Source organism: Colias eurytheme, chromosome 7 (genome assembly GCF_061535395.1).
Source record: "Colias eurytheme isolate Ceu_HAF_F1 chromosome 7, ilColEury1 Martin Lab GWU primary, whole genome shotgun sequence".
NCBI lineage: Eukaryota > Metazoa > Arthropoda > Insecta > Lepidoptera > Pieridae > Colias > Colias eurytheme.
The window spans coordinates 9647123-9671909 of NC_142986.1; the positions used below are offsets into that span (position 1 = coordinate 9647123).

Genomic DNA, 24787 nt, shown 5'->3' on the forward strand with positions numbered 1-24787 from the left:
TAGGACCTTTAATGAGGAAATTACTATTAATATTTTGAAGTGTAGCTTCTTTAGGCGCGTTGGGATTAAAACTTAAAGGTCGAGTCATGGCAATACCGTCACGTCATGGAGTAAGGCGACGATGTTGGTATTTTTTTTTTATTTTGTATGGACAAATAGGCCTTCTGTGTCCTGCCAGACCGAGATATTTTTTTTTCTTCATATCCACCCGGGAATCGAACCCACGTTCCGAGGTATCACCCTCGGTTCTACGCTAGAGAGCTTCTAGAGAGTTAACCACTGTACCAAGGAGGTGATGTAAACTCAAAATCACAATGAGTACCTATATTTTAACCCATCCCTGTATTTAAGAATATTTTAATATTATTCTTAAATACAGGGATGGCATACAATAACATAATGACCATAGACCATCGACCACATTTTGTACAGTAAAAGAAAAACAACAAAATCATGAGATAAGGATATGTTTATTAGACAAATTCATACCTCAGGCACATAACACGGAGTGCGCTGTAAAATAAAAACTAAATCATAATATTACTGTAAACTAAAACGCTATCTTTGGAAGAAACTAAACATTCGGGCGGTGGCAGCCATTTTGTTCTTGTGAGCACAGATAAACAACATTCCATCAAACTTCCAAATACTAAAATACAGTTATATAACAATTTCTCTACGTGTTAGGGTGTTTGCTTTATTTTTTATTAAAGTGAAACTTTTATTACATCGTCTCAAACTTTTTGGTCTGTGTAGCGCATGTCGCGTGTATCGCGGCTGCCGAGTAGGTATACCTACTCGGCAGCCGACCGTCACGCGACATGCGCTACACAAAGCAGTGTTCGGAACCGTTCGAACAGTTTCACTTTTACCGTGGTTTCATAAAACCACACAACATTTTTTATTATTATCGTACAATCTAAATGTAATACAAATTTTGATGTTACAACTTCATACAATATAACATAGGAGTTACATGAAGTCATTATGTATGCATTCATACAATTAATCCATCACATTTAAAGCTTATTACTAATTACAATATATAAAAATAATGTAATCTGTAACCAAATTAAAATAAATAAATTTACTGCTACTGTGATTGGATGTAACAACCTACATCGAAATTAACAAGTACACAATCAATAAATTACAATTTTAGGCAGAGGTTCATTAAACATAGAAAATATTAAAATCAAAATTTAACTGTTTCCTTTTACAGTAAAAAGAAAAACACACTATGATACCATAGGATAACTACATATTATATGTATGCAAAAGTAATCATAAACAATTAAGTGTTAAAAAAAATACATGGAGTTACCTACATGAGGCATTATCTGTGTCTAGGCCATATAGTTTGAGATCTTTACGAAATAAATAGCATTTGCATACAAATCTTTTTATTGCTATTAAAATTGATATGCACAATAGATACCAACTTGAATCAGCAACACCCCAACACATGTAACTTCTAAATGTAACATTGGATCATAATCTACAAAATTGAACCAAAATAATATACTATATTTATTAATTCAACAATATATAACGTATTTCACTTACAATCAACCATGAGCCTAAAATACGCGTATTTACATTGCGACTCGCACGTCGTCACTTGAGAACTTACTATATTGGTCAGTGATTTGTAGATTGTAATAAAATATTGTTTATTCTCAATGAATATTCTATGGTATTTGGTTGATTAGTGCGCTATGTACTATGCTATCGATACATGTATTAGTTTCTATGAAACATTAATTATTATGATAACAAATGGAAAAATATGCTTCAGTGATATATTCATAATTACACGCTATACAAAATTGTTGTTTGAAGTTATTACATTGTGTTCCATTTTTTTTAACTTCAAACAGAGTCTCTTTCTCATATTTTTTACATTTTTAATACAGAAACAGTTTTAATAATTTTATTTCTATACAAGATAATATCTGTTAAACATTGTGTTTATATACATCATGAAAGTCTATTCCATATTTTGTCTCAAGTTGTACCAATATATAGGGTTTAAAATAAATAGTAGGTTGAATGTTCCTTCGTCCTTTTATAGAATACATACCTAAAGAATAAAAAAAAAGAACAGTCAAGGTGTTTAACGTTTTTTATTGTATCCTATAACTATATTGTAATAACTTCGAAACAATATAAATTACAAGTAAATTGTCTATATTCTCGCAAATGTTATGAAGCTGATGAACTCATCGACAATAAATTATAAATGCATTTTTGATCCTGACTAGAGAATTTTGAAAATAAAAATTTCGATAATCATAGGAACAAAGGGATGAAAAGAAAGAGGTCGATAATCACAGTGAATGTATTCGCTAGCTTACAAAACTGAATCAGATGATAAATATCAATAAATAATGGATGACTTCATACCATTTGCGGATCCCGTCGTCACCATATTCACAGCTCGATATTAAACTAATATTTACAGATAAGGCTCCTCTGGTTCTCACTTTAAAACATTCTCACTTTGTCACACGCGAACAAAACCGCACAATCACTTCACTATTTTACAATCCACACCGGTTTTGCCGCGTAGCTTGGTTGTTAGACAACCAAAAAGAACAGGTTTCGTTATGGTCTCGGTTCGACCTGAGACGGGGCGGTGGTCACAACTGGAACCACTTGGTTGGCCACCACTGTCTGAGGGATGACCGTTAACGATTTAGGAATCTTCGGCATTACAACCGGACTCGTGATAAGGGGGTTGTTTTGTATCGTTTCACTCGTAATCGATACGGCCGTCAGGAGCTGTGGCATTTTGATCGGAGTCGACAGTATCGAGGGGGAGGTCACTAAGGAGAGCGTTTGTGACGTCATAGTGGAGGTTTTCGGTGGTATCGGGGCTATTGTAATATTCTTCAAACCGACGTTTTTCAGTATCGTCGCTGCGTTCGATCCGATCTGCATTTCGGATAGATCCTTCTTGTCTAGTTCTTTATCTGTGGTGATGTTTTGTACGACCGTGCCTCCGTTTCCGAGCATGGCTGTTTGTATCTCTGTAACGATAGTTTCTTCGGACGATCGTTTGTTTTTGGCTTCTTTCTCTTGCAGTCTCTGTTGTCTCTCGCGGCGTATGAGACACATTTTGTTGTAATCTTCGAAGGTGATGTGGTAGCGATTGCCGGCTGAAAGTACTTGAACCAGACTCGGCAAGTTGTGACCGTCGACTGCTGTTTTGAGCGGCTCCCGCGCTATCTTTGCAAGGTTCTCCTGGAAAGTAAAAATATAATGGTTGAAACAAATTGTTGAGAAATAAGATAACTATACTTTGAAAAATTCTTGTAATGTGGAATATTTATATATTTTAAAGCTTAAGATATTTCAATAAAAAAATTCACGGAAATAATAACGAAATTTCAATAAATGAATATTTTTTTTATAAAAATTATATTGGTTAAGACTTAAAAGTATGCTATAATAATTAATTATAAAAACATAACTTACCGGAGTAATTGGCATTAACGTAGGTCTCCAACCCCCCTTGTTTTTCTTAGGCGTGTCTTTTTTCCCTTCCTTCTTATCTTTCTCTTTCGGCGCGGGCGAATCTTTTTTATCTTTATCTATCTTAGAATCTTTCTTTTCCTTATCTACCTTAGGCGTCGGTAGAGGCGCGGCCGCTACTTCCGTGGGATCAGATGCCGACACACCCTTGACCAACTGTTGAATATTATGCAATACATTCTGTATTGCCTTTCTTCCTTGAGCATTAGGAGTATTTATAGCTATTAACTCCGGAGGTAATTGTTTCGTTTTCTTTTCTTTGGGTTTAGGTTTCGCAAACTCAGGCGGAGGCATGAACTTTTTAGTCTCCGAGTTTTGACTCGACTTCAACAAGCTTTTACCGTTCATTGACGGTTTCTTTCTGAATTCAATCAGGCTTGTTGGTTTAGGCGGTTCAACGGTTATGTTGTCGTAGGCGCGTAACCTACTCTGTACCGAATTACTATAATTCGCGGCATGAGGAGACGCATTATGAGATAGGACTAAATCACCACTTCTAAAGTACTTTTCTAGAAGGATCAAATGTCGCAGAAAACTCGATTGGTTTCCGTACGGCCGTTGTAACTCGTTCCAAAGCTTTTTAGTCTCCACATCATATTGTATCAGAGTGTTACACTTTTCCCAACCTTCGGGAGTAACGCCTTTAACGTTATTGAATTCTATATTACATTGCAAGTTCATTTCTTCCTCCCCAGGGAACAATTCTCGGACCGAAATCGACGGATTCGTCTCCAATCGCTTCACCGGATTTGAGTATTTCGAATCTGAACCTTTTTTTGGTTCCTTATCAACTAATTTCTTTGATAGCTCACTCAAATTCTTCTTTACTTGACTGAAACTTTCCGACAACTGCCATTTGTTTTTAAGTGTATTTATATCAGCTGGTTTTTTGTTTGGTATTGTTTCAATCGTACATTCATCATTGAGCGAGATATTTTTGATGATAGGAGCTTCTTTCGCTTTGTCAGGATCAAATATTTCCAATTCTCCATCCTTTTTAGCCGTTTTCTCTTTATGTGCTACAATTTGACCTAGCTTCTGTATTCTTTTGCTGTTCTTTTCGTTGATTCTATTTTGCTGTCCGACCTTCTGAATTCCTACATTTTGGACTTTGAGGATATTTCGGCTTTTCTGTGTCAAATTTGCTTTGTGTTGGAACTGCGCTGGGTTATTTTGTTTCTGGAGTAGGTAGCGTAATTCTGTCTGTTTGTCTACCGGTATGAGCGGTGTTTCGTCGGTAGCCATGTCAGATTCTGAGCAGTCACTTTGCACTGATTCCGGTGGTTTTGCGCCTGGAACTGGTATTTTATTCGACGAAATGAGACTCTCGATATCTTCTTCTAGCGGTTGAGTATTTTGAGCGGGTTCAACTATTTCTTCTTTTAATTTCTCTTTTTCAGGGGAACTTTCTGTTGTTCGTTCGGAAGATTCGCTGTCCTTTTCTGGTTCTGTGGATTTCCTTTGTTTTGTTTTTATCTTTGTCTTCTTCTTCTGTTTGCTTGCACTATTGTTGCAGTCTTCTAGAACAGCGTTGTCTTCCGTTTCTTGTTCTAACTCAGGCGGTATTTCTACATTGTATATTTGGAGTAATCTGAAAATACAATTTGTTTAAATTACATTTTGTTGTCTTTTTTATATTGTCTGTAAAACTTGGCTACCAATTAACTGTATTCTGAGTTATTTATAGTGAAGTTATTAATGTGATAAGTTAAGAGTTTTAAAATACTGCAAAAAATAGGTATTATACAAGTGTTAATTTCACATCCATTGAAATCCTCAATTTTTTTATCCAAAAACATTTTTTAAAGCACTCAATTTCACAATTTAAATTAACTTATTATCAAATTTGGACTGGAAGAAAACATGAAAACAGAAAATTAAAATTTGAATCAGAAATTAGCAAAATTGGCTCTAAAAAAACATGAAACAAAACACATACTTGCGTCTATACGCCCTAGCGTGGTTATCATTATGGCCTGGACGTTGCAGCAAAGTGCAGTAATATCTGCACACTTTGCACAAAACTGGCCGCTCTGTGAATTCCACCGGAATTCCGGCATCTTTGAGCAGCGGGTTTAGGTCCGTGTAACCCTTGAAAAATAAATAAAAATATAATATAATAAATAAAAATAAAAGTGTAAAACTTAGTTACCAAAAGTTTTTGTTTTGCATGGTGTATTTTACAATCAAATGATTAGAGACACTTAAACAATTACATTACATTATTACGCATAGTGTGCAAGTGTCACTTGGTGAATACACCTAACTATACTAAACACAAAAATTCATAATGTATAAATTTTATTGAAAGTGTGGAAAAGTGCAAACTAGTGTTGGTAAAAAATACTTAATTTTCCACAAAAAAGTGACTGGTAAAAAATTGTCAATAAAATGTATTTTATTGACAAATTTTTAGCAGTCACTTTATAGAAAGTGTTGCTTAAAGTGTCACCTATACCAAAATTTCCAATTTACGATATTTTTGTTTTTTACCATGTAATATTTCCGTTATTAAGACACTTACATGGCATATATAGTGTAGATTATAAAATGCAGGTTAAAAAGTGTCGATTAGTGTCAAGTGTTGTTTAGTGTCAGCCATGTTCAACTATAGCTAATTTTCCATCTAAATTTACGTGAATATACACTTACATGATGTATAAAGTGCAAATTATGATGTTTGGTGAGCCTACGCCGACATAACACACAAGCCATGAGCGGCGTGAGCGCTCAGTAGTGTTCCCCGCAGAGTGGGATCGTGTATGGGTATTTAGTTTTATAAAGTGTTTGATTCTTTGTCAGGGATGGTAAGAGTAAATCTTAGTGAAAATTTACGTTTCATTATTTGACAAATTTTCAACAGACACTTTATCGAAAGTGTTGCGAAGTGTCGCTAAGTGTTGTGAAGTAAGTGTTGCTAAGTTTAGTGTAGTAGGAGAATTTTTAACCTATAACAAAATTCCAATTTAGGTTGTTTTGTTTTTTGACACTTACATGATGTATAAAGTGCAAATTATGATGTTTGGTGAGCCTACGCCGACATAACACACACGCCATGAGCGGTGTAAGTGCACGGTAGTGTTCCCCGCAGAGAGGGATCGTATGTAGACCCGGGTAATCGCCTTCTAGTTTTAGCTGAAATAATGTTTAAATTACTTATTTTTATTTATTTACTAGAGGTCCGCCCCGGCTTCGCCCGTGGTACGTATTTCGCAATAAAAGGTAGCCTATGTCCTTTCTCGGGTATCAAAATATCTCCATACCAAATTTCATGCAAATTGGTTCAGTAGTTTAGGCGTGATTGAGTAACAGACAGACAGACAGAGTTACTTTCGCATTTATAATATTAGTATGGATTTCAGGCAACAAATGTAGTTACAGTTAAAGATCTTAATATAACTTAAAACTATTAAATATTTGAAATTGAAATAATAGATAAAAGGGTGGGATGTCTTCAAATATTTGAATTGTATATACATCAAATCTAAAATGTAAATAAAATATATTTACATATTGACTTTCACTTTTCAGTTAAAGTATATTACTACTATGACTAAATGAATAAATAAAAATTATTAATGAACAATGTTCATTACAACAAAATATAGATCCCAGACTCGCAATATACCTTTCGCTACTACTTTTACAAGGTTTTATTTAGATCATTTTTATGATTTCTGATGATAAGCAATTATTATGATAAGCAAAGGAGATAATTGGCGACAGGAGTAAAGAAATGGACTGAAAAGAGAAAGGAGATGTCCAAAAAACGACCAATGTACCAATGGATTGATAATTAAATATAATATAATGTAGCTAAACCCTGAAATCGTTATAGTATAGGAGCTAGGAGCAAAATAAAATAAGCAAGAAATTCGTTAAAAAACAATCCATTGATATACATTTCATTCCTATCGATGAAATGAAAGAAAAATACTTTATTGCACACTTAATACAGGATTATAAACTAAGAACCATACAACAACATGTACAGAGGGCGGTCTTATCGCTGTAAGCGATTCCTGCCAGACAACCCGAAAATTTAGAAGGATTACATTTAAGGTGGTGGTGCATTACAAACTTAAAATTTTGATTTATAGATTCTGGGTTTTTGGTTCATACATTTTTGGACATGTCCTTTACGGAATAAAAATTGAAACAATAGTTAAGATAACTTACCAGCTTATTAACACTGGATCGCATCTTAATAAGCCATTTCCTCCGTATCGAGTGGTCTGCCGGCGCCCCGCACCCGCTCGTGTGGCACGTGGCCAAGCGCCCGGGAGTCTCTGAGGGTTCCTCCTCACTTTCCTCCTCTAGGGGAGGACTTAGCGGCTTTTCTGGACCACTGGGGGATGATAAATAGTTTTTATTTTTAACAAAAAGTAGTTGTCAAATGTTTTGCATTAACCCATTGAGCCCCGAACGGCCCGATCGGTCCACGACACAATAGATTTTCTATTGTGTCTGTGATTCCGGGGCCTTAGTTATTAAAATAAAACATGTTTGTACTATGGTATAATATTTTTTTTATACAAGCACCATAATAAAAAGTAAAAATACACTAATGTGAACATCGTCGAAGATAAGCATTTGCAAAATGGCAAAACAATAGTGTTTAAAAAAGAGCGTGTCTGCGCACACGTGTCAGAAGTGAATCTCCTTTGGCAAAATTCAAAGATAACAAAATCGTCGCCTTACTCCATGACGTGACGGTATTGCTATGATGCGACCTAGAAATTTTAGTCTCAACGCGCCCAAAGAAGTTTCACTTAAAAAAAATATAGAATTAAACAGTGTAGCACTTTACTAGCACTGTAAGCAGGGTTCAAAAAATTCAACGTGTCACACGAAACAGCGCCTTATTGCTATAGCAATAGCGTATACTCACGCGGTGTTGGGCGGCGAGGGCGGCTGCGGCAGGTCGAGCGGTTTGCCGACGGGCCGCTTCCTGTACGAGGGGCAGTTCGCGCGCCGGTCCACGTGGCGGTAGCACGCGTCGCAGAGGCAACTGTCGATTGTTAGTTTCTCTTCGTCTGAGGGACGAATGGTTATGAATTATTACATTACAAAAAAAAATTATGAAAATTGGTTGACTGATTTTCAATGATATATGTTATCAAAATACATCATGATGTATAAAACAAAGTCCTGCATATCTGTTGGCGATAATTTCTAAAATAATGCACCTAGTTTCAATTCGTTATCACCAATGGATAGCGTGGTTCCCGGTTTTGTATTTGCATAATTTGTTAAGTTTTAGACAACGCGAACGAAGCCGCGGGCGGGGAAGCTAATTATTTATATAAGTAATCAATATAAAAAGAAAAAAACTTTTGCATTTACCACTTCGATAATAGTAATTAACCATTTTATACCTCCATACATAAGAATAAAATATAATAATAAATATTTCAGGACAATTTTCATACACGGCACAATCTGATCCCATTCTAAGCTTTCGCTTGTGTTATGGAAACCAGATGGCTGATAAACATACATATATATAATTTTTAAATAAATACTTACACCCAGACATAGAGCAAACATCTATGTTCATCACTCAAATATTTGCCCCGGGTGGGAATCGAACCCACGACCTCTGGCTTGGAAGGCAGGGCCACTACCAACCAAGCCAACCGGTCAGTCCATAGAATATAAAGATTACTCACTGTCCAGCACTTTTTTCTGCCTCTCGCTGCTCTTCATCTGCGCGATGTGGCATGGCGTGTCAAAGAGACCGAACTTGCCGCCGCAGTAGAAGCACTGGTCCATGCACAGCCTCCCAGGGTGGATGCTGAACGAAGACGCCTTCTCCGGGATGACGAGGTTGAGGGTCTCTTTCGGTTCTGGTTCGGGAACCGCTTCGCCTTCTGTGTGGAAGAAGTGCTGTTTATAATTTCCTTTCAATTATTGATGGTCTGGATAAAAGAAACTTATAAAGTACTAAATAGTTACGACATGTATTTCGATCATGGGCAAATAAATTCTTACGGGCGATAACTTTTTCCGTATCTTAACGTTTGCTCCAAAGCCAAAAAGCTTTCCTTTTGTTTATTTTATAGATTTTGAGTGGATTTATTTTATTACGTCTTATCACAATCTAACAAGTGCTTATTAATAACTCTTTGATGGTAAAATCCGAGTTATCTTTATTGGAAAAGACATTAGAGAATGACAATATAACAGAATAGAATTGGTAGTGAAACTCAATTGTGAAATTGAACAACAAACTGCCAACATTTACAGCTGACATAAAATGAAAAACTTGAAGTGATTGAAAAATGAATTTGTCAGTATGATCGCTTATACAAGCGAATAAAACAGTTTACTAAAACAGTTTATTAAAACAATTATTAACTCTAGGTATACACCTAGAGTTAATAATACAACTCAAATTGGCTATACGTTATCAGGGTTTATAATTAGCAAATAAACAGGAAATAAAAGTAAATTTAGAGCTTTCAAGTTCGTATATTGATTATTGAGCTTATGAGTCGTTTGAAAATATGTACTAAAAATCTTATATGACCATTCTACGAAAAACATTAAGAATGTTGAGTATTATGAAGCATAAATTAATAAATTTTAAAAATCTTCTCGTAGAAGGCTATCAAAAATGTTGTCTAGAGACAAACCAACATTAAAATAATTAAATTTGAAAATTGGACTTTTTTCAAATAACTTACTTACTTATAAGTTATAACTTTTAATATACAATACCTTATATTATTAAAACAATGGATATAGCCAAGTATATTATGTGCTACGCTAGTAGAAATTACCTACAGTAAAGACAAAATTAATCGGAGTAATTGATAACTAAGTTTTATCGGCGCATGCGCATAGTTTCTTGACTTCAAAGTTTCATGTTATTTGATGGAAGCTAGTAGTCCAGTTAGAGAATATTATTAGTTAAATATGTTTATTTTGGACTAGCGGTCCGCCCCGGCTTCGCCCGTGGTACATATTTCGCAATTAAAGGTAGCCTATGTTCTTTCTCAGGGTCTAAAGATTGTCTGTGCCAAATTTCATCAAAATCGGTCAAAAATCGCTAATCTCGGGAACTACTGGTCCGATTTGAAAAATTCTTTCGGTGTTAGATAGCCCCTTTATCGAGGAAGGCTATAGGCTAAAATATATCATCACGCTAAGACCAACAGGAGTGCCGCATAAAACCGAAGGGCACAGCTAGTGTATTATAATTTTCTTAACCATTCTATTGTTTTTATTATTATTACACGCTTTATATTAGCTTCACCTGTATGTTTGTATGTTTGTAACCGACTTCTTTGGGCGCGATTTTGACCCACTTTAAACGGCCAGATTTCGTTCAAACTTTGTAGATTTATTTAGGACCGATGACAATACACTAATTTGATAAAATAAATAATATTTAGTTAAAAAAATAAAAAACACGCGTTTTATAGAAAACCTAACTAAAAGAGTGTTTTTTAGTTTTTTTAAACTATTATTTCATCTTGCTATTATTAACTTATGTATTTACACTAACTTAGATACTTCAAATAATATTTATTCTATAAGTATCTAAATAAGTTTGTAGATGTTTGTACAAGTATATGGGTGAATAGTTAAAATATTCAGCTATAACCAATAAAATATTAAATAACAGATTTAAAATCAACTCACAGGCGCCTAGCTTCGCTAAGGATATTAACAGTTGTAATAGAAAAAAGGGAATTATCGTACTTTAGGACAATTTTCACTTGAATAAATATGGTTAATGGGTGAATTGTTATAGGTAATTATTTAATTAATTTGTCTGTGTTTTTATTAATCCCACCACCTCGTGCTATAGTTGTTATATTTGAATTTTGAAAATATAAGAATGAGATTATTTCTCACTTCAATGCCTAATTTTTATGCTTAAGTATTGCCACCATAAAAACATATACTTACTAATTACTATGTAAAATGTATATATATATACCTACCTATGTTAAATATTTTTTATTATTAAAAACTAAAACAAATAGAATATTATTATTTGTTGTTTATTTTAATAACACGATGAATAAATAAACCAGTTATAAGATATATTTAAAACATGCAATTAATAGTTGTTAGAATTTAATGTTATTTGTAGCATTCGGATTTGAGGAAAACATTAAAATACAAGATAAAAAAGGTGAGTTAAAACAGATGTTATTTATAAGATTATATATTATATAAACCCGATGCTACAGATCGTTATGGGCGAAACAATTATTGAATAAAGAATTTAAAGATTTCAAAATACAACATTAAAATTATAAATACAATAGCTAAGAACGCAAGTTTTTAACTTCGCGCAAGGAAACCCGAAAAATAAACGAATAAAAAATATTTGCTAGCTTGCTAAAACCAAACAAGTTTATGAAATAGCTTCAAGTATGTAACTTTTCAACCAAAACTCAATTTCGATACTTTTACTTTAATTAATAGAATTGATTTAATCTTCTGATTTTACTTATATTCCCAAATAGAGCAGGCTCCAAGGAGATGTTCGTTTGCAAAAATAGCGGACCTAAATCTGACTTCTGATATATATTGTATAGGTCCCAGACATCCTATAGACAGATGTTGCCAACCAGTTTTGTGGTCCCCCTGCCCGCACCCCGGTAATTAAATATGGCATACAAAGAAAAAAATAAAAATTTCCTAAACATGCCGTGTGGGGTATCAAATGAAAGAGCTTATTGTGTAGATCACGAATATATAGCATACTATATACATTTCTTACACTTTCTCTAAGATTTTTTAGAAAATTTACGAAAATGGTCCATTTTTGAGTTAACTTTAAACCACTATAGATTGAAAACTCATGAATATATTTTTTAAATTATTATTTTAAATAATTAACAATAGTCCATTGTTTATGATTCAATAGTTCGTAATATAATATAAGTGAGCTATGTGGTGGATTTGATGAAAATAACTATATACTATATGAACTTGAAAATATACTCGCCATCTTTGAATGCTCCCCCCACTCCCCCATGCAACTATTTCACTATACGAAATATTGAATCGTAAACAATGGACTATTGTTAATTATTCAAAATAATAATTTAAAAAATATATTCATGAGTTTTCAATCTATAGTGGTTTAAAGTTAACTCAAAAATGGACCATTTTCGTAAATTTTCTAAAAAATCTTAGAGAAAGTGTAAGAAATGTATATAGTATGCTATATATTCGTGATCTACTCAATAAGCTCTTTCATTTGATACCCCACACGGCATGTTTTGGAAATTTTTATTTTTTTCTTTGTATGCCATATTTAATTACCGGGGTGCGGGCAGGGGGACCACAAAACTGGTTGGCAACATCTGTCTATAGGATGTCTGGGATCTATACAATATATATCAGAAGTCAGATTTAGGTCCGCGATTTTTGCAAACGAAACTCCACTGAGAGTCCGGTCTAAAAAGGATATTGTATCTTTCGTTAATTTTATACTTCTCTTTTAGTCATCAGTATAAACATCAATCTTCACGTAACGTGAAGACTTCAAAAATTGACATAAAACTGAAATACTTTTTTTTTATTTGTTTCGCCCATAGCAATGTTAAAAATACAGTTATCCACACACCGTGGTTGTTACTTCGGTTACTGTAATGTGACTTTCTGTGCGAACCATCCGATGCTGCGCCGGCGACGCCCTGCGGAACGAAAAATATACAAATTTATTTTTTATTTTTTTCTAGAAAAAACACAAAATATGTCACTTGAAATGTTCTTTAGAGGGATATATGTACATAAGTTATCCTAAGTTAGGCTAAACTTCATCAAAAACTGTTATAAACAGTCACGCCAAAAATTCATAGGAAATTTCGCGTATAAATCTTCGACTAAACCCGTGTTCATGAACTACTCTTATCGAATTTAAAATCTGCAAACACGTGTAGCACATTTCGTGTAGAACTAACTCTCAATGCAACATCTAAATTAAATAAATAAATAAACATCTACGATATTACCTATCTTGTTTTTATCGAGTTAGCGATTACATTTTTCATTTGTATGAAATCCCTTTTTCCCTTGCTCACGATCGTGTGGACTGATTTCGATAATTATTAATTTGTGGTTGTGTGTGTTGGCTACGAGATATATAGTTCCAAAATGAAAAATCTTAAAAAAAGTTGCGCCAAACACTAACGGTCTTACTAATAAAATGTTACCCATTCGCTATGCAATGGATTAGTTATTGCAATAACCTGTCTTGTTTTTATGATTGACGTTTCATGTGAGCAAGAGCAGGACACAGGTATGGTAGAAAATGCTTGAAATTTATCCATTGTTTAACTTTTTATTAGTAAGGCCGTAATAAAAGTTGTTGTTAAGTAAGTAGGCTGTTTTAAGCTTCACGCATCTGACAGTTCGCGCGAAATGAGGAAAATGTTTTCCACGACAACGTCTTTCAGGACAGCAAGTTAGGGCGTTTGTCCACTACAAGGAATTTTACGGTCCGGCATTCCGATTTTTTACGGTCCGGTATGGCACGCAATTAATCTAAATACTAGCTTGTGCACTATACGTAATTTTACTGTCCGACATTTTACTTTTCCCTATTCCGGATGGTTTTTTGAGTTTACGAGTCGCTGTAGGTATAATTGTTTTCGAGTGCCCACTTGCTTGGATTTTACTCTTTTTATTGCATATGCCAATTGAAAGCAAGCTCTTGTTTTACTTTCTTTTAGCTGGCAATGAGATTTGAGAAGTCGGTATTGTTATTTTATATACATTGACCAAGCATTGACCTATAATTATTATCTAAGTAAGTGTTGGTAAGTTAAAGTTCAAGTGGGAATAGATTTAGCTCCTCGTCACCGATTAAAATAAATAAGTGAAACACGCATTTTAAATCTCTTACGGAACTTTACTTTTTATTATAACGAAGTAATATAATATTTCACCTTCTATATTTTTACTCGTTTCTTGTAAAAACAATCATTTATGATAGCATTATACCGCCATACTTCCTTGAACTGTACCGCACTGATCCGAGTAAAGACGGACAGGTGCACAAGCAATTCATCGGTTTTTTCATGCCACACCGGACCGTAAAAAATCGGAATGCCGGACAGTAAAATTCCTTGTAGTGCACAAGCGCCCTTACTATGTGATGATTGATAATACAAATTATATGAATGCTTTTGCAGATTTTTTAAAATATAAACAAATAAAGAAGGCAACATTATCAACAATGTTAAACTATAAAAGAAATGAAACAAAAAATAAGAGACATTAATGCTTACAAACTAAAACATTTATCATTGAACTAAAATTCTTATAAAGAGCTTTGTTTTATAATTTCATCTCAAATTGTACATTATTTTAAGTTTAAATGAAAGAGAGCAAATATATAGACAAAAGCTTATGTGCTATAAATACTCTTTGTTTCTTTTTTTTCAATTTTAAGAGAAAAATAAAAACTCAATGGACAAGAAAAGGTTTTCACTAAAGTTCTACAATTTACTTAATTTGGAAAGCTTATTAATGTGGAATTCAATTAATTATTAAAGAAAAAGAAATCTTGTTATTATAGTAAAACTTTAGCCAAACATACATGTTTAATTGTTTAGTTTAATAGTTAACTAAAATATAATAAGATGTTACTTATGAATTTAACTGTAAACTAGACTCTCTTTCTTCACATGAAAAGTAACTTATGTAAACTAAAAATGTGAATCAAAGAATGTAACTTGCTACTTAGAAATAATGTAGCTTTCTGTTGGTGAAATAATTTTCACACTTATTGTTTTTGAGACAAATATTTCTTCTTTATATTAAGTGTAGATTTTTACTATAATATTTTTTATAATATTATTCTCCTTATCTTTACCTTAATAAATAAATATGTAGTAACATAAAGCTGTTTGAAGCTTTAAATGCTTTAATTCTTCATAAATTATAAATGAGCTTTATATTACAAATCAGTATTGCTTTCCACACTTTTAAAGAGAAATACAAATTAAATATTAAATAATTTTTCTTTCTTAGTTAATATAAGAATTATGGAATTTGATATATTTTTTTAAGAATTAATATAATTGAAGTACACCTCTCTGTGCTTTTTTTATTCTTCCTACATACGAAAATAATCAAGTTTAGTTTTATTACTTGTTACTATTTAAGTAAATACTGAACTGATTTTATTGTAATTCGCCTTGTCTATTATGAGTGTTGTAAAATACATTTAAAATTGTTCAATAAATTCCATGTTTATCCCTCATAAAATAAATATTAGGTTTATTAAATTAGTATCAGAATACTTTATAAAATTAGTAATAAAATAGATCATAGTCTCACCTCTCGTCGTTCAATCGTGTAGTAGGCGTCATCCTCCCCGCCCGCCTCGCCGACCTCCATCGGCGGCTTGCCTCGATTCTTGCTCTTCTGGAACGTCATCTTCAACGAACTCCTATGTTTCTTCTTATCCCCATTCCCCCTATTCAACTTTATCACAGTCTTGAGCGTGCCAGTGTAATCAGACTTCGACGCTTTCCCCTTCCCCATTATATTATAATTCGCGCCATATATCAACTCCTTTTCGCGTAGTTTCTTTATTTTAGCCTCATTCGCCGCCTTGTGCGTTAGAAGACCCAACGTTCGTAGCACGTTTTCTTTACGTTTCTGACTCTCTGGAGTCTCGTGTAGCATGTTACTCGGCCCGGCTTGTACTTCCGTCGAATTACGCGCCGATTTTATCTTGGGCGTTTTCGGCTTGACTTCCTCTACTTTAGCTTCAGGAATAACCTCAGGTTTTGTTTCACTTTCGACTTCCTTTGGAGGACTTGTGTCTTGTTTTATCTCAGGTTCAACTACAGCTGTTTTTGGTTTATTATCTTCTTCAGATTCTTGTTTTGCGGGTTCGGGTGCAGGTGTTTCGACTTCCGTTTTATCCGCTGATTCGAGTTTAGTTACGCTCTGTGCCGCGTTATCTAATTCTTCAGGAACCGTCTTAACATCCTCTAATGGAGGTGCAAGAGCCTCTGTTTCCATTGGCTGTGTAGATTCAGGCGATTTAACTGCCACTGGTGTTGGCGTAATAGAGATTTCAGGCGATTTAATTTGATGTTGTGGTGACTTGATTTTTTCGATAGTAGCCATCTTTTCATCTAATTCCGAACTGGATGATTTTCTGGATAAGGAATCCCTTGAGCTTCTCTTTGTTATTTGTACGTCATTACTGTTTAATTTGGCCTCTACGCTTCGCGGTGTTATAGATATCTGACTAGAATCTAAAGTCACACCTCCTATTGTTTGTGTTAAGTTATTAGGCTGTAAGGTGGCAAATTGGTGTAAATCAATCTGTGATGTGGTCACAACTGGTTTGTCCACTGATTTCCTTATTTCCGTCAATGTCACATCTTTACCAAGTGACTTTTCAAATATACTTATAGCATCAGACTCTCTGGAGTGATTTGAGCTTGTGGATTCTTTCCGCGCGCTAACACTATTCCTCTTAATCAGTGTCACCGAATTAGGAAGTTCCACGTCAATGGATCGACGAACTTGATCTCTTTTCACTATAGAAATAGCAGAATTGTTTTCAAAACAACTCAATACATTTTCCTTTTCTAACACCTTCTCTGGAGATTTTGCAGGTTGCATATCTTTTAATGGTTTAATATCTGCTCCAGATTTGGGTATTAAAACAACATCATTAGTGACCATAACACTTTTGCTGTCTGTTGATTTGGACTCAGACTCTTGGCGTTGTCTTCTCTTATCAAACTCTTCAAATTCCTTGAGCCTGTCCATTAATTTGTCTATACTAGCTACTGTGGTTCGTTTATAAGTAATCTCTTGCCTATCTGTAGATTTTTCAGCAGAATCCTCTTCATAGTGTAGTCTTATATTTTCACTGTCATCATTCTTAGATGGTGTGCACTCATTAGTTATTGCTATGATACCATCTTTATCTTTAACAGGTGTTTCCGGGGTTACAATACTATTATTGTCCCCGAGTGGTTTTGATAATCCATAGAACTGTCTGACTGGTTTAGATTGCATCTGGTCCACTACTGTTGTGCTAGGTTCACTAGGTTGATCTTGATCACAGTCTATATTCTGATCCAAGTTATTAATGAGATCATTAATTTCCTTAGTAAGACTATCAACAGTGTCAGGTTTGTCATCAGCTAAGTCATTTGCTAGAGTACCATTTTTGGCATTTTGGCCAGCGGTAGACCTCGGGGCTGCTGCGGCCTTCTTCCCGCGTCTCGCCTTCCTTATATTCTTCGAAACTTCCTTTGAATTAAATGTCTTTGACATACAATTTAATATACTACTACGGTCCTCTAAAAGCGTATCATTTTCAGTCTCAAACAATTTGAGTTCAATGTCTGATGAATTTAAATTGTTTATCTTAATCCTATTACTATTATTGTTGTCGGAATCTAATGAAGTACTTCTTTTTAAGCTCAATCTTCTCTTGTCCTTGGTCAAGGAACTAGGCTCAGAGTCGGGTTTGTTTTCTGTTTTGGAGTCAACATTAAGGGAAGGCACTTTTCCAATAGTCGAGATCTGTACATTAGTATCAATATCTACATCTAGTTCAGTCTTAGGTTTGTCTATTTGTTTGTTGAGCTCCTTGTTTTCAGTTTCATTAAGCGTTTCATTGAGACTAACGTCTGACTCTGTGATGTCTGAGCATTTGGATATCTCACTGCCATCTCTTGAGCAGGAGCGGCCCCGCTTTAACTTTTTACATTCTTCAGAAGTCTCCGCAGTCTCAGGTTTAGAATCTGATAATAGTCTTCTCCTTTTCTTCTGTTCTTTGATAACAACTTCATTGAGTAAATTGTTTTTAACTTTCCTTGGTTTGCCGCTCCTTAAGTTTTTGCCTTCAAACAAGGAAGGACTATTACTTCTTTCAGAACGCATTGAATAAGGGCTTGTCCGTGGACCCAGAATGAGGCTGCTTGGGGAGTCACCTAATACAGACTTCATCATGACCATATCAGAACTCAATCTAGATCTTCGGCCAGTTGTTTTTGGACTGGAGGATCTGGAGTTAGGTGTTGCTTCGTCAACAGGCTCCTTTTTAATTTCAGACACAGGTATCAATGGGACGGCTTCCTTATCTTGAGAGTTATCTGGTTTCTTTGCAGCTGGTTTTCTACCCCTAGCTGTTGCTGGTTTGATTACATTTTTCTTTGCTAATGCCACCTTTTTGCCTCTCAAATTTTTTGTTTTGCGGATACCAAGTGGCCGTTTCTTCACTACTGCCTTTGGTTTGGCTGCTGGCTTTTTAATTTCTTGTGGAGCCTTTGGTTCATCTTGACTCGTCTTTGATTTCTCCTCTTCCAAGTCGGAGGCCTTTTTCCTGGCTCGTGTCTTTGGTTCCACTACAGTTTCCTCATCAATACTCTTGTCTGACTCTTCCTTGGGCTGTTTGGTTTTCATGTTGGAATGTTAGATGAAAATTTGCCCTGTACTTCCGACATTAGGTTGATAGTAGTTAACTTTTGTTATATAGCTAACTTGAATGTTTATAAAGTCAATTTCAACAATAAACAAATAGTGTGTAAGTAGATCTACTATTTAATTGCTTCCTTTTCTTTATAATATAATTTATAAAATATAAATTAATCTTCCTATAAAACAGAATTCACTGTTTCTAAAATTGTTTGAAGAATAAGCTCTTTCAAGTAATATCTTCTCTTGTGACGTCATTTAATCATACTTCTAATTGATGCTTAATAAATCTGAAATGAATAAATTAACATATTTAGCAGCAATAATTATTAAATCACTATCAAAGTAACAAAATTAAGTTCGTTTACTTATTACGTGACGAATGTTGTTTGCAATCAATGTTTTGCACTAATACTTTGTTATTCTCTATGTTATGCATATTTGTCGACTTAATTATTAAATAATAACTTACGTAAATCAGTCAAAAGAGGTGCTTATGATTTGTGATAAACAAAAGCAATGCAATAAGATCGCCAAGTTCGCGCACAATTTTGACATATTTATGTTTTGAAATAGTCCATATTCACTCAATAAAATGAAATATTAAACTCTAAATAAGCCTAATATGCAATAATAATAACTTAAAATGCGTCAAAAGCGCAAAAATAATGCTCGGAAAAGTCATGAAAATCTCATGTTTTGGTGGTCGTATGACCGCAACGCCACCTACAGCTGTGCGCTGCGTGTGCGTCGGCCGAGAGACAGAAAGCACCAAATCATTTCCCTACCCGTGGCGCACCTCCGTTATGTACTCACTAAATACTCACATTTTATCCCACGAAACTGTCAAAAACCACAATAAAAAGTCAATTAGACACTCAATGCACCATAATATGCGAAAAAGTTCAATAAAAACACGCAAATAAACTTAGAAAACGATTTTTGAAAAGCCCAAATGTCTGCAGGCGTCCGCCATAATGTTTCCTTCGAAACGAATAATATAGTTCTTATTGCTCTTGTAGCAAGCAATCGCTCAGCGCTCTATTCGCTATTCAAAATGGCGACCGTGTGGCGTTCACAGTGCGCGTTTGCACGAATTTTTGTTGGAAAAACCGGGTTGATCCTGAACAACACTGCTGATTTGGGTACAAAAGTCGCACCGAAGTTTATATCGGTAATTATTTAATTATTTTCACCCGCGTCGCGATGTAATGTCGCTTTGGCCGCGACATGTGACAGAACTATGGCTGTACACCCTTGAAAACAGGTTTCACTGTTAATCTGGCAAAATATAATTTTCAGGTTTTATTGAAAGCTGTTTTTTTATTTGTGATATAGTTTTTTTTTTATGTTATTCCAATTTATATTTAATAATAGAAGATTATTTTGTGTGTATAACCTCTAAAAATATACCACGTGTATATGTGTATGACGTAATTAAATTTATTAATAAAAATAATAATTTATTTTTTTATTGTTACAGGTACACCCATCAAGTAGAAATTATTCAAATTATGCACATTCTCCATTTGTGGAAAAAATTAAAGAACAATATGATTACGAGATAGTAAAAAATCCACCCGAATGGAAATACGTAGAAAGGCTTATGCCTTTTGAAAGCATTCCCAAAGTGACACCAAAAGAATCGTATCCTTCGGGATGGATCCCACCAAAAGAAGAAGCTAACAATTTACCATTCTTCATTCAAAGAACGAAAAACCATGAACTTCCCATTTACTTAGGTATAACTTATAGAGGGATGCGAAAAATATCAAAAATAAAAAAAATTGAAGGTGATATTTGGTTAATGAATGATGAAATTAAAGATTATCTGAAGAAGAGATATAATAGATATGTTGAGACAAGAGTTCATGAATTAGGCAAATTTATTGAAGTTAAGGGCGACTTTGTCAACGCTTTATCAGAATGGGCTTATTCAAAAGGATTTTAAAGTAGTTCAATAGTAAAATAAAAATTATAGATGAACTTTTTGTTTTATTTTCTATACTTACCATCATATTTTCTATTTTGCATAAATATAAGATTAACAATGTATCTATTAATTTCATTTGAATTGCTATAAATAAATTGTATACATAAATTTGAATCAAATTATTAAATATTATACATAATACCGAAAAATATACTTTAAAAAATAACTTAATGAATAATATCCTCTAATTATAATGATTTCTTACTAATAATATTTTAAATTAATAACTCATTAACGCTTTATATAAGAATGTTTACGACTGTAATCAGTCATCACTCGATAATCATTATTTGTCATCAACACATCTTTAAAACACAGTATATGAAAAAGTTATGAATAAATAAATAAATATAATCATGGAGTCCGCCGTCGCAACTTATTTTGCCTAGTGTACGCGGCATGAAGAATGTTTCGCTCCGTCGCCACTTGGGGCGCTGGCGACGGCGGAAGGTTTTATCTACGTAGCTATATAACATCCGCTCCGTTCTGGGCCTCACGAAGATATATTTTATTTTCGACTCGACCACACTTCTTTGTTCAAAACAACTTTTCTATATCTTACTTCGCCCACTTTGCGCTTCGATGCGACTTTCAGTCCTATATCCCTTGTCTAAGCAATTTTAGGTTATTAACTTTTATTACAAATTAGGTTAGTTATTTACGCAATTTAGAACGGTTTTGTAATATTGTAAAGTTAGTAAAGTTCCGTGTAACGCTAGCGAGTTGCAAGGAATCAATAATATAACATTTACGGTATGATTACGTAATGACATAAATGATTAACTGGTATGTAATTTATGGCCAAGGTCATACGCTTTCAGACTGCCTATTGTAATTTTTAAAGCGTTTTGTTTTATATAACTGTAAGTATTAACAAAATGCGGGGTTGTATCACGTTCCGTGGGAATCTTTTTGTTATATCGAGATCGTTGAAACGGTATTATATACAAGCTTCTATTTATAACTTGGACTAATAAAATATATAGGTAGGTACCTTTTGCCTATGTTTATGAAATGGCGACGGCGGACGTACTGTTTCCTTCGATTATTTTCTACTTTGTGTTTGAAACTGTTTAAATTAATAGATATTGACAGTTTTACCACGAAAATTGTTGATGTAAGTGTTAAGTTACACCATATTCTATTGTAAATCGATGTTTTAAACCAAATTTTATTGGTTTGTTGATGTTTTTACGTTTTTATACCTACCTAGTTAGATACCTTATTCAATAGTTTATGTTCTACATTTACATAGAGATAGAATGTACTACGTACTAGAGAGGCGATCGCTACTACACTCTCTTTAACACGAGCTAGAGGTAAGAATCACAAGTCTCTTTAGTCTGTGTCGGACTGTGCCCCCCGCTTGCCGCGTCAACACGTGTTATTGCTCTGTTCAAAATGCCTTCGTGTTTGCTTAGATATTGTTTTAACAGTTCCCATAATACAAACAAAGCCCGAGGAGTGACTTTTCACCAGTAAGTTTCCTTATTATGAGTAAGTCATGCATTTTACTAATATTGTTATCATTTTGCGAAAAATCACCACGCGTTCTGCGTTTCGCGCCATTTTTCATAGACTAACAGCACAGACGTGACACTATCGATGAGTCTGTTAAAAAAATGTAACTGGATTTTTTTAACTATGTATATACAATATCTACTAGGAAAGATTACCGTGGTGTAGTACCTAAATATTTATACTTTTACCCGACTACGCAAAGTAAAACGGTAGGTTATATTAAGTAATATTTATTTATTTACCTATTTTTATTTATTAAAAAAAGCCTAATCAATAGTTGTTCCAATAGGATTTATAAATTATTATGCACAACAATTACAAATAAACACAACATTCACAGAAACTAATACAGTAAAAGTTCCTTAATCGCGCTTCCTTTATTCGTGTTTTTACTATTCGCGGATTAAAAAAATGCGACCCAATTTCTATATTCACGACTAAAATTTTTTTTTATTCGCGGATTTAATAAGTACATACATAATAATAAAATTATTCCAATAGGTATCTTACCCAATATCCTTGTCAAATGGACTAATAAGAAAGTAAAATAGATCTTATAACAAGTTTGCCTAAAGTACATAATATTATGTTCTTAAATGATATCGCCGAGGCCTTTGACACAAGCCGCCTTTGTCGCAAGCCACCTCTGCAGCGATTGATGTTTTTGAGAATGTAAATAAACAGAATGGAAGCAACCTTATAACTCAATAAATAAAGTATATTTTTAAATGTAGTTCCGTTTATAGTAAAGTTACAAAAATTGTGATCGAGTAAGGGGGCGTCCATAAATTACGTGAGGTGTTTTTTAAAATTTTCTGCACCTCCCTCCCCCCCTGGTGAGATGTCGTGAGAATTTATTCAACCCCTCCCCCATCCTCGAATCTCGCGTGAGATTTTTCAAAATGTGAGTTTCTTATACGTAAACGCCATCAACATTGAATCATCGTATCCATTTAAATTACATCATGAAGCAAAAACTGATAAAACTATTGATTACTACACAAAACGACAAAAGCTTAATAAATTGATATTATTTAAAGGAAATTAAAATACATAGTTTAATATAAAATCCTCGTTTTATTAATTCCCTAGTATCAGTACCACCAGATAGTACCGAGTAAACAGATTGCACAATGTGTCGCATCTGCACGCATTGCTTAATCTTTGAACTTGAAGCCACGCCTCGCTCGTTCCACACGTACCCCACCACATCGGCCGCGCGCAATGTTTTTGTTTGGAATAACCCCTCTAGTAATATATCTCGATGTACATTTACGATTTTTGATAATGAATTTGATTTTATTACTTAGATAGGTAGGTACCTACTCCCCTAAACATGTAAAATATTATACCTAGGTAGATACCTACTTACTATATACCGTAGTTATATATCTTTGTGCTATGTATAAATTAGAACCTATAGAGATCGCATAAATTGTACATTCCTATCTAGAAATAAAAATATTTACTTGAAAAATTCAGGAATAGAATGTATTTTTGATCTCGGAAGATTGAAATAAGTTTATATTGAATGACCTTTGAGAGGGAATTAGTTTTATACGCTTAATTTCAAAATTGGAGCTACCTACCTTTAATGTAGGTAATAGTCTTCGTTCATAATTAGCTCTTAATTATTAGTTTAAATAATATAAGTAGGTACATAACTATAAGGTCTTTTGTATATAGGTAGATACGTTCGTAGATTGTAAGTTTCTGACCCTCATAAGAGGCCCGTGTCTCAGCAGTGTCCCAGCATCCCAGCAGCACGTGGGCCACGTGTAGGTAAGGCTAAGGCCTAAGGGCTGATGATGATGATGATGATGAGATTGTAGTCTTCATATTCTATAACCATTTCAATAATAAAGCTAGTTAGGTACCTTTGTTAAAATACGTTTCGATAAATTATTATTAGATAATTTTTGATAATAATGAAAAGCCATATTAATTAATATCGTTCGAAAACTTTTCAAGAACTAAAAAGTTAAAATGGAAAATTTGTGACACGCGAGTGGGGAGCAGTGGGAACGTAGGTAGTAGGTACCTATATGGGCTGATAATGATGATGATGATGATGAGTGGGGAGCTGGGGACGCTTTGCTGATTTAGTTTAAATTTTCTTGATGATTTAAACTAAATCAGCAAAGAGCTTTGAGCTTTTAAATAATAAAGCATACCTATTATACCTTTGCCTGATCTTAGCCAAAAAAAAATGATTGGTAAAACGTATTTGTGTATTATTCCCCTTTTCACAATGGTCAACATTGGACCAGTAGAAATAATCGTGGCTATAGAAGTGTGAAGTCCCGT

At 34.0% G+C, this 24787-nt stretch overlaps 2 protein-coding genes across 3 annotated transcripts; one reads left to right on the plus strand and one right to left on the minus strand.

Annotated features, from left to right (window-relative positions):
- Window positions 1-451: 451 nt before the first annotated feature.
- On the minus strand, window positions 452-19933 carry east (enhanced adult sensory threshold). 2 transcript variants are annotated; one of them, XM_090103643.1, is made up of 10 exons: window positions 19794-19933; window positions 15853-19256; window positions 13178-13202; window positions 9210-9410; window positions 8429-8573; window positions 7717-7885; window positions 6532-6672; window positions 5477-5628; window positions 3481-5128; window positions 452-3246 (listed from the first exon to the last, which is right to left on the minus strand). In XM_090103643.1, the coding sequence occupies exons 2-10, from the start codon at window positions 18952-18954 to the stop codon at window positions 2608-2610; spliced, it is 6222 nt and encodes a 2073-aa protein (XP_089959769.1). In that variant the 5' UTR covers window positions 18955-19256; window positions 19794-19933; the 3' UTR covers window positions 452-2607. The 2 variants fall into 2 exon arrangements, with proteins under 2 accessions (XP_089959769.1, XP_089959768.1); XM_090103642.1 differs by having other exon boundaries at window positions 13133-13202.
- Window positions 19913-20952, plus strand: mRpL49 (mitochondrial ribosomal protein L49). Its single transcript, XM_090103644.1, has 2 exons — window positions 19913-20140; window positions 20450-20952. Exons 1-2 carry the CDS (start codon window positions 19922-19924, stop codon window positions 20915-20917), a joined length of 687 nt encoding a protein of 228 aa, XP_089959770.1. The 5' UTR covers window positions 19913-19921; the 3' UTR covers window positions 20918-20952.
- Window positions 20953-24787: the final 3835 nt, after the last annotated feature.

Bases quoted from the DNA above. Each gene is read 5' to 3' on its own strand.
- east (XM_090103642.1), bottom strand. From the start codon at position 18,954: ATGAAAACCAAACAGCCCAAGGAAGAGTCAGACAAGAGTATTGATGAG. The intron at 7,886-8,428 runs GTGAGTATACGC...ATCATCCCCCAG, and splicing joins CCCTCGCCGCCCAACACCGC to TGGTCCAGAAAAGCCGCTAA. The intron at 6,673-7,716 runs GTAAGTTATCTT...ACATTATTTCAG, and splicing joins GATCCAGTGTTAATAAGCTG to CTAAAACTAGAAGGCGATTA.
- mRpL49 (XM_090103644.1), top strand. From the start codon at position 19,922: ATGTCTGCAGGCGTCCGCCATAATGTTTCCTTCGAAACGAATAATATA. The intron at 20,141-20,449 runs GTAATTATTTAA...TTATTGTTACAG, and splicing joins TCGCACCGAAGTTTATATCG to GTACACCCATCAAGTAGAAA.